This window comes from Onychomys torridus, chromosome 8 (assembly GCF_903995425.1).
Source record: "Onychomys torridus chromosome 8, mOncTor1.1, whole genome shotgun sequence".
NCBI lineage: Eukaryota > Metazoa > Chordata > Mammalia > Rodentia > Cricetidae > Onychomys > Onychomys torridus.
This window is the reverse complement of record NC_050450.1, coordinates 83,909,686-83,919,869: the sequence shown is the minus strand read 5'-3', so window position 1 is coordinate 83,919,869 and position 10,184 is coordinate 83,909,686. Positions and strand designations below refer to the sequence as shown.

The window sequence follows — 10,184 nt, the reverse complement described above, 5'->3', positions numbered from 1 at the left end:
CTCAAGCTCCTCCAGGGCCTTTTTTCTAACAGATAACATGAATGTAAGAGGTTCTGCAGAACTCTTGGGGTGCTGCAGCACACGTGGGAGGGCACCCCACACATGCAACTTTTATCTTAGGAGCAGGCCCTACGCACAATTTCAACCCCGAGTTTGAGTCGTCAGCACGTTGAACGCAATGCACCTGCATGTTCCAGGCTCAACCCTGTGGCCCCTGTGCTCAGAAGCATTTCTGTGTGGATTTCATTATGCTCATTAGTCACACATGATGCTGCTGACAGTCAGTTTTTAGAGCAGGTTTCCTACAAATCCCAAGTCAGGGAAGATATACTTATCCAGGGGGAAATGGCATTTCCAGACTTTTCAAAATACATTTCAGTAAGAACTATACAGTGTGACAGTGCTAATTCATCTCTCCTGCTTCGTTAAGGATAGTGGTGGTTACTGAGTGACTACTGGACTCCCTATGTACCTGACAGTTTCTTATGGCTATAGTCATTTGAATAAAAAAAATCAAAACTGACTACCTGAATTTTTCAATGAGTATTCATAGGACATCCATAAAATGGTTGATTCAACAGCCTCAAGTCTAGAATTCAGAATCTCTGCCCAATATCATAAAATCATTTAGTATAAAATAAGATACAACCAATCAACTAAGCTACAATGTATACTTTTTTGATAAAAATATTTTAATATTATAGGCTTGACCATGAAATATTGATATGTCTACATGAACGTGTAGATCTGCAGACTTCCCATGGGGTACAAAGGAGACTGTGGAGGTGAGTGGAGAGCCCCTAAAGCCACAACAGTCAGAATCAAGGAACTGGCTTCCTTATTTGGCTTGGGGGTGTGGGTGCTCCAAGAATGTATGCAAACATTAAAATTACCATTCATTAAAATGTATACCTAGAACTAGAGGAAAAGTGTGTCCTGAGATACTTTTCTGCCCCAGCATACAATTTTTCCTATGCACTGCAGAGGACAAGGTGAAACTGGAGTCAATCTAGAAATATTAAACCAAAACTAATGTAGAGGAGGATACTAAAAAGCAGGAACCTCGCCTCAATCCAGAGTCCATGTGTCCCCACTGCAGAGTTAAGTGGCCAGAAAAAAAGTGCGTGACGCATATCTGCACATTTAATATCAAAGATAAATAAATAACAGCTAAAGTTCTGATTTGAGAGCCTGAGGAAAGAGAAATGAGAGAGTTCTGAGATTTTTAAGGAGAGAAGCGGAAGGTAAGTAGTGGCTTCCTTGTTTGGACTCACTCTCTAAGGTGAAGAATCATAGAGTGTGTAGCTCTACTGCACATGTCTGCCAGCTAAACTGAAAACACTGTAGTCCACACAATCCGCTCCAGGGTGACCGTGCTCTGTGGAAGTTCCCCCAAGTGACTGAGTGAGGTGCCCAGGGGCAGGGTGTGGCTCCTTCCTCACTTAAGATGCTGCTGTCATGCCTATCTACAGAGGACAGGGCAGCAGTACTGGCGTGGGGGTCGGAGTTCCTCTCAGTACTATTGAATGGCAGATGCAGATCAGTGTGGACACCCACACTTTAGAGACTGCAGACATTTTGAAACTTAAAGGCCAATTTGTCAGATTGGGGATTTAGCTCAGTGGTAGAGCGCTTGCTTAGCAAGCGCAAGACCCTGGGTTCGATCCTCAGCTCAAAAAAAAAAAAAGCCAATTTGTCTCCCTCCCCTCTTTTCTCAGTCACTATCAGCAACTACATTTGTGATTTCAGTTCACCATTTAGCTTCTCCTACCAACTCTTGGAAAACACAGCAACCTCAAAATAAGAGATTCCAATTTGTCTTCCTCTAACAGCTGAGCATGGCACAGTTCCTAAGAGAAGTGAGAAACAGACGTGATCAAAAGGAATCCTGCCACTTCCTTCTGAAGGTATTCACTACGTTCCTCAGATTTTCAAATCAGGCAAGCTTTTGATGACCCTACCCCAGCACAGCACCCACTGAATCAATAGGCGCTCAAAGGGACACCATGGAGTGTGTCCGGGAGCCTGACGGACTGAATGCCCAGCAGAGATTTTCAAGTTACTGAGCACTTAGGAACCTTGTTTTTGTAGTAATCTGGTCTGCTGACCTCCATCCAGTCTCAGAAGCACCTTTGAGTTGTACGGATGTAAGAATAAATTTGAAATAGAAGTTATTATATGTATCTTTACGAATCACATTTTGATGATTATAAAAAATTTATCTATTTTACAACATGGGTTTAGCTACACTGAAAAAATTACACAGCTTATTGAAATACATTTCATTTTAGAAACAGACTACTAAAGTCTATACAAAAATTCTAAAATAATTTCTGTAGTAAAATAAAGAGTGTGTTGTTAAAAGAGCTACACAAAGAAGAAAATTCCCATCTTCTCTATAATGCTTGATATTGTGTGAAACGTGGCCAGCTCGACTGCAGTCAGCACCAAAAGCTGAAAAGAATTCATTACAATACACAGTGATACAGTTAATGCTGATTACTCTCACAGCCTTCCCGATTAGTATAAAGAAAACCAGGCCCATCCCCTCTTTGAGGAGAAGACCAGGATATAAAAGCAAGCATACCTCATCCGCTGATATGAAATTATAAAATCCCACAGTCTAAGTATCTGAAATTTATAAAAGTCATCAGAAAATGCAAGCAAACTGGGCTTTAGTCCGGTGGTTCCCCTGGTTGCAAGGGCAGTCTTCCTGTTCACTCTCCCGGGTCAGTCTGATGGTTTGCCAGCACAACAGTTAAGGCCCTGAATTCTGGAGGCTGTGGAGACAGGGAGACCTCAGAGAGGCCCAGCTGCACCCTTCTGCTAACTCACCGCGGGGATGACACTCGGGCAGGTGGGTGCTAATGATGCTGGGCCTGGGCAGCGCTGTTCTTCTCTGCTAGGTGCCTCAGGAAGGTGTCCTCGCTCTGGCCCCTGTGGTTTAGGGGCTCACTCTTGAAGAGGGCTGGGGGTGGGGGCAGGTGAGGCACAGGTGGGATGGGGAGGTGGTGCGCATGGTGTGGATGCGTGTGGATGTGCAGGTGTGAGAAAGGGTGCGGGACGGGCCTTGAGGGAAGCGTGCCGCCCACTGGGTTCATACTGACTGCCGGGGCTGGGCTTGTGGGAGTGTTGACCACAGCTGGAGGTGGAGCAGCCGGCGCCGAGGTCAGAGGGATCTGGACAGCGGGTGGCACGTTCACTGGACTGGTCACTCGGAAGCACTTCTCCTTGTGGGCCTTCAGCATGTTGGAGAAGCGGAACCGCTGTCCACACACGTCACAGGGGTAAGGCTTCTCGCCTGTGTGAGTTCTGCGATGCCTCTTCATGTTGGGTCGACTGGTGAAGCTTTTGCCACAGATTTCACAGATAAAAGGTTTCTCTCCTGAGATGAGCACAGACAAACGGTTGATATTCAGGGTGTGAAGATGTGTACCTGCCACTCATCCGAACCACAGTGCTCTGGTCCCCAAACTGAGACTTAACAGGTCACGGGAGGTATAAATACAATTTATAAGCTACCATGCTTGAGGGGAGGAGGAGGAGGAAGGTTAGCGGCAGTGGTGGATGCTGCAGGTGGCCTATGGGCACCTTGTCTCTGTAGGGTCTCTACTGCTGTGCCTCACACCGTCACCTTGGCTACCTTCCCTTTTCCTTGCACCAGGTGCTCACCCCACTGTGCAGTAAGTCTTACCCAGGGAACCTGGCTCTGCTCCCATTACCCCATCTGGTAGCTTTCCACTCTCACAGCAACTGTATGAGGTTGTATACTATCCCCGTTGTCTGTGGGCTAGCTTGCCCAAGGTGATCTGTTGGGCACAAGTTAGGAACCCTTAAGTCTAGCTCGTAGTCTGTGCTGCTGGCACAGAAGTCACAGCTCTTCATACCCTATGGGTATATATTTCTCATGCATGAAAGAATGCATTTCTTACAGCACTTCGCTGGCACAGAAGTCACAGCTCTTCATACCCTATGGGTATATATTTCTCATGCATGAAAGAATGCATTTCTTACAGTACTTCATACCCTATGGGTGTATTTCTACATGCATGAAAGATTTATTTATTTATTATATATACATCATGTATGACTGCATGCCAGAAGAGGGCGCCAGATCTCATTACAGGTGGCTGTGAGCCACCATGTGGGTGCTGGGAATTGAACTCAGGACCTCTGGAAGAGCAGCCAGTGCTCTTAACCACTGAGCCATCTCTCCAGCCCTAAGAATGCATTTCTTACAGCTTTTCATACCCTATGGGTGTGTTTCTACATGCATGAAAGAATGCATTTCTTACGCTGGGTGGTGGTGGCACACACCTGTAATCCCAGCACTTGGGAGGCAGAGGCAGGTGGATCTCTGTGAGTTCGAGGCCAGCCTGGTCTACAGAGCTAGTCCAGGACAGGCTCCAAAGCTACAGAGAAACCCTGTCTTGAAAAACCAAAAAAAAAAAAAAAAAAAAAAAAGAATGCATTTCTTATAGCTCTTCATACCCTATGGGTGTATTTCTACATGCATGAAAGAATGCATTTCTTACCTTTTTTTTTCTGTAACTCATAACTCATAACCAGGAGCAAATACCTCTTTCCCTACACCATAGTCCAATTTCTTTATTATTCTAGTGGAAAGCTGGATCTCCTATTGCCTCCTTCCATGGAAGCCAGAACTCCACCTACCCACGCATGCTTCCTAAGAGACGGAACCAAAGAGTCAGATAGAGCCGCCTTCCCTTGATGAAGAACCTTCACTGTGACTCACACTCATCTTTCTGGTTGAATGCCGAGCCTAGCTTGGCTCCTTTTTAGTCCATTTCCTTCCTTCCTTCCTTCCTTTGAGACAGGGTTTCATTATGAATCTCAGGCTGGCTCGGAACTCAAGATCTCTTGCCTTCAGCTTCCAGAGTGTTGGGATTACAGGTGTGAACCACGAGTACCTGGCTCCTCCAATCATTTCCCCCATCCCTTTACAGACAGGGTCTCATACATCCCAAAGAGGACCTTACATTTCCCATGTAGTCAAGGATGACCTTGAACTTCTGATTCTTATGCCTCCACCTCCCAAGTGCTGGTGTCACAGGCCTGTGTCACCATGCTTAGTTTCCCTTTAATCATCTTAAGAGCTTTAAATATGGCCAGTGAGATAGTTCAACGGGTAAAGGTACTTGTTGCCATGCCTGAGAACCTGAGTATGACCCCTATGGTAGGAGAGAATTCACCTCAAAAGCTGTTCTCTGGCCACCATAAATGCTCCATGCCACAGGTTCATCCTCACCCCCAAATAAATATATCCAATCAAACTAACAAACAAACTCTTCTATGCATGCTAAGTGGTTCTGGTTATATCCATCTGAGAAATGCCATTGGAAACAATTGTATATAGCATACAAACATAATTATTACCATGAAATCTATGTAAAGGTATCTCTAATCTATTAGTAAAGTAAAACAAGTATGAAAATATGTGCATAGAATTAGCCACTTTCATGTAAAATATGCACAGGAAAGGCATAGAGAGAAACACGTTGTATTGTCAAGATTACTTCCAGGACTTCTAAGTAACAGGATTATAGATGGCTCATTCTTTCTTTCTTGTTTTTCTTTTTTTAAATGTAGCCCTAGCTGGCCCACAAATCCATATGTAGATAAGGCTGGCTCAGAGTGATTCAGCAGCCTCTGACTTTCAAGTGCTGGGATTACCAAGGCATGTACCTCCACGCCCAGCCTTATTAAAATAATATACATATATATGCATGTATGTCTATATATTTTATGTGTCTAAGAGTTTTGCCTGCATGTATGTTTCACATTCACGCCTGGTGACCACAGAGGCCAAAAGAGGGACGAGAGCCTTTGGACTGGAGTTACAGATAGTTGTGAGCCAACATATGGGTGTGGGGAACTGAACCCAGGCTTTCTGCAAGAGCATCAAGTGCTCTTAAATGCTGGGTCATCTCTCCAGCCCATTCTTATTTTAAATACTTGTCTGTATTTGTTTTGCTGAAATAAACATGACTTACTTATTTAATAAAATGTCTAATTTTTTTTTTTTTAAGATAGGTTTTTGCTATGTAGCCCTGGCTGGTCTGGTAATCACTCGGTAGTCTGGGCTGGCCTTAAACTCATGGCAATCCTTCTGCCTCAGTCTCCTGAGTTCTGGGAAATAAGATTGTTCCCTAGTAAAGTATTTAAAAGCACAGCTGTTTATTGCCTCCTTCAGCCTTGACCTCCTGTTCTTGTTCGTCATCTGTAGCAGCCACGTGGAAACAGTGCAAGGACCTTGTCTGACCAACTAGTCTAGTGAGATCATACACTCTGACTCACCATTCACACACACACACACACACACACACCCACCATTCACAAGCAGCACATCCTGAAGGTTCAATAAACACATTAAATTTTCTAGCTCTCTTTAATCATCCCCACTCATAATCTCCTGGGCATTGTGACTTGCCAGAGAAAGCTTCAAAGTAGTTGGGGCTGATTACAAGTCCATGATTCAAATGAAAATCTTACTGAATTAATAATCTTTTATGGGAGTTGGGATTTAGCTCAGTGGTAGAGCACTTGCCTAGCAAGCGCAAGGCCCTGGGTTCGATCCTCAGCTCAAAAAAAAAAAAAAAAAAAAAAAAAAAACCAACTCAGTTCTCTGAGAGGAGATAACTAGCTGGGCAGTGGTGGTGCACACCTGTAATCCCAGCACTCGGGAGGCAGAGGCAGGTGGATCTCTGTGAGTTCGAGGCCAGCTTGGTCTACAGAGCTAGTCCAGGACAGGTTCAAAAGCTACAGAGAAACCCTGTCTCAAAAAACAAAATAATAATAATAATAATCTTTTACTTCTTTTATTTTTTTCTGTGACAGGGTTTCTGTCATGTGTAGTCTTAGCTGTCATGGAACTCTCTCTGTAGACCAGGCTGGCATCGAACTCATAGAAATCCACCTGCACCTGCCTCCCCAGTGTTAGAATTAAAGGCGTGTGCCACCATTGCCTGGCCAATCTTTTACATCTTAAATATTAGCAAAAATTTCCACATTTTTGTCACATGTCTTCACTTGACATAAACCCATTACCCCTATACCTCTGACTCATTATTTATTTGGACCCATTGCCTACCTGTATTAGCGTATTGGTGTTAAGGTTATTCTGAAGCTTAAGATAAAAATGTAATGTTTGAAGTCAACCACTGCACCACGCTCTACTTTAAAGACGGCTGGGAAATATGGGCTAGAGGGGCAGCTCAATTCACCAGATAACTAGAAAAGCATGTGCACTAACTTATCTAGCAATCTGCCTAGTAGACCCAGCTGGCCCAGCTGTAGAAGCAGTGTTGTAAGCAGCCTGAAGAAGGGCATTCATACACTGCTGTCAATCTTGACAGCACATCCCTCTACAATCTGTACTATCACTTTGCTATAAATAAAGTTATCTTGCTACTTAAAAAAAAAGGCATTATAAATGAAGAAGCGTCTGCAGGGAAGACAGAAAAGGACTTGGGTGGTTGTCTTCTGCACTGTGCACAGGGAAGAGTGATCTGTCCCACAACTCTAAGCATTCCTGCCTATATAGCATGAATATCTTTGGCAGCATCAGAAATCCATCCATCTATCTCATGTAAACCTCCTTCAACTTTCAATCCGGTTTCAAACTACTTACTGGTCATTTCTACTTGAATGTGCCACAGATCTCAAAACTAACAAAAAAAGTTAAACTCATTGTCCTACGGAGCAAACCGCTCCACTCTCCACTATTTTCTACCTAGAAGATATCTAAAGTCTCTAGGACCAACCCTTACTTCACTTCACTGGTCTACCATCTGTGTTCTTCACCCCTCACTGTCTACACTGGAGCAAAGCTGAACTCCCAAAACAGTGTCCCACACCAGATAAGCACATCTTTCTCACTGTTCTTTAAGTCCGAAGGTTTCGTATGAGGTTTATGTTAGAGCCTCTGTTCCCTGCTCTCCAGTACCATGTCTTACTCTCCTGCCTCTCTGCACATCATGGCACTCTTACTTCAGTGGACTCCCAGGCCCTCAGCACAAAACTGCCGTCAGCCTTTGCTGGTCCCCACACCCACCCAGTCCGCTGGACGGGTCACCCCAGCACAAGCATTTTGGAGCTCGGGGCTATCTATCTCCAGCCTGCTTACCACAGCAGCTTCGTTTAGGAGGCTCTTCATCCCACTTTTGGTTTTTTGAGACAGGGCCTCTCTACGTAGCCCTAGTTGTCCTAGAACTCACTATGTGGACCAGGCTGGCCTCAAACTCAGAGAGATCCGCCTGCCTTTGCCTCCCAAGTGCTGGGATTAAAGGTGTGTGCACCACCATGCCTGGCCTTAGTAAGCTCTTAAAAAATATTTATAGACAAATTTTAAGTATAAAAACATGGATTTCTTTTTACATTTTAATGCCTCTGAAACTGTCATTTACCTTATATTCAATGGCATATCACTGTTTAATTTACATTTTCTCAGCGGCATATAAATTAATTTTACAACTTATAGCAACCTTGATTCAATGAAGTATGGCAATCATCATTTAGATCATTACATTACCTTCTTTTGCTAATTCTCTATCCCTGGCCATCTTCTCATAATTCAGCTTCTAATACAGAGTTTAGTTTGGGCAAACAATGTTGACCAAAAGGCATTAACAGTTCTGGCCTGGGCTGGAGATGTAGCTCTGCAGTAGAGAACTTGACTAGCACATGTTGAGACCCTAAGTTCAATCCCTAGGACAGAAACAAACAAACAGAAAAAACCTGGGCTGAGAGATGGCTCAATGGTTAAGAGCACTGACTGCTCTTCCAGAGGACTTGGGTTCAATTCCCAGCACTCACATGGTAGCTCACAACCATCTGTAGTAACTCTAGTCTCAGGGATCCAACACTCTCTTCTGGCCTCTTCACCAGGCAAGCATATGATACACAGATATACAAGCAGGCAAAACATTCAGACACATATAATAATAATAATAATAATAATAATAATAATAATAATAAGCCTTCCAAACTACTTGCCATTCACATATAATAAGCAATTTGATATCATCAGGACCATGTAGCGTATCTAAGAACCTCTGATCTTGAGCTGCTGACTACAGTGAGTAAACCCTACAATTTGAGAACCAGACCCTGTGATGATGCTTCCTACATTTATAATGTCCAATATGCCCTGTTTTGTGACTTGTACACTAAATAGTGACAGAATCACTGAGTGTGCAGTTAGAGTAAAGTTGTCTTGAGCAAATTCTTACTCTTTAACCTCAGCTTCTTTATTTTAAAAATAAGGACAACAACCCCCAATAGGTCACTGTGGAATAAACACAAGCTGGTGCTTAGAGTAGAAGCCGGCACACAGGTGCTCAGTGTTATTGGCATTATCACTATTGTTCAGTGGACCATTTCTGGAGGGCAGAAACCAGTTCTTCATTGCTCCTGGTGTCCTTACTCACATGGTATGAGGACAATCAGCAAACATTCTGCTTTAAACTTACCCTGTGCCTAGTCTGTACTAGGAACCCTGCATCACTGATGGTGGCCAGCTTTCCTAGGTAAGATCTGCCTTATGTGACTGGAGATATGATTCAGCGTTAAGAACACGACTGACTGTTCTTCCAGAGAACCCAGGTTCAATTCCCAGCACCCACATGGCGGCTCACAACTGTCTGTAACTCTAGTTCCAGGGGACCTGACACCCTCACACAGGCAAAAACACCAATGCACATAAAAATAAACAAAAGATCTGCCTTAAAGAACTAACTCAATCAATGCCAGTTCCCACAGTGGGTGTGACTCCCACCCACACAGCTGCTGCTTAGAAATGTCATTTCATCCAGCCTTTCTCTTCCTCTAATGTTCTCTGACCCTGTATTCTCTCAGACACTCCAGTCATTCTTATTCAATGCCATGGAACTAGAGGCCGACTAGTTGCACAATTCTGCTAGTGAGGCTTGTTCAAACCACCATCCAGCTGCTTTCCCAGTTTTACTGTCACAAACAATCCTGAAAGGCAGATGAAAGGCGGGATGGGAGGTATTTCAATATTGATGTTAAACAAAGTCTAATATACTTAACACATCAAGACCTACTGTCAACAGTAAGAAAGGCATAAGCAATTCAGAAAAGACAAATACTACTACTCAATAGACAAATGGAAAAAATCCAATCCTATTTAGTAGTTAAAAGTG

General features: G+C 43.7%; 1 protein-coding gene across 2 annotated transcripts in view; it reads right to left on the bottom strand.

The window, feature by feature from the left end:
* Positions 1-1,662: 1,662 nt before the first annotated feature.
* Positions 1,663-10,184, bottom strand: part of Znf652 (zinc finger protein 652) — a 54,494-nt gene continuing 45,972 nt past the window's right edge. For both annotated transcript variants that reach the window (XM_036196526.1, XM_036196527.1), the window contains one exon: positions 1,663-3,385. In XM_036196526.1, coding sequence (XP_036052419.1) covers positions 2,865-3,385 — 521 coding nt within the window. In that variant the 3' untranslated portion in view covers positions 1,663-2,864. The remainder of the gene's footprint in view (positions 3,386-10,184) is intronic.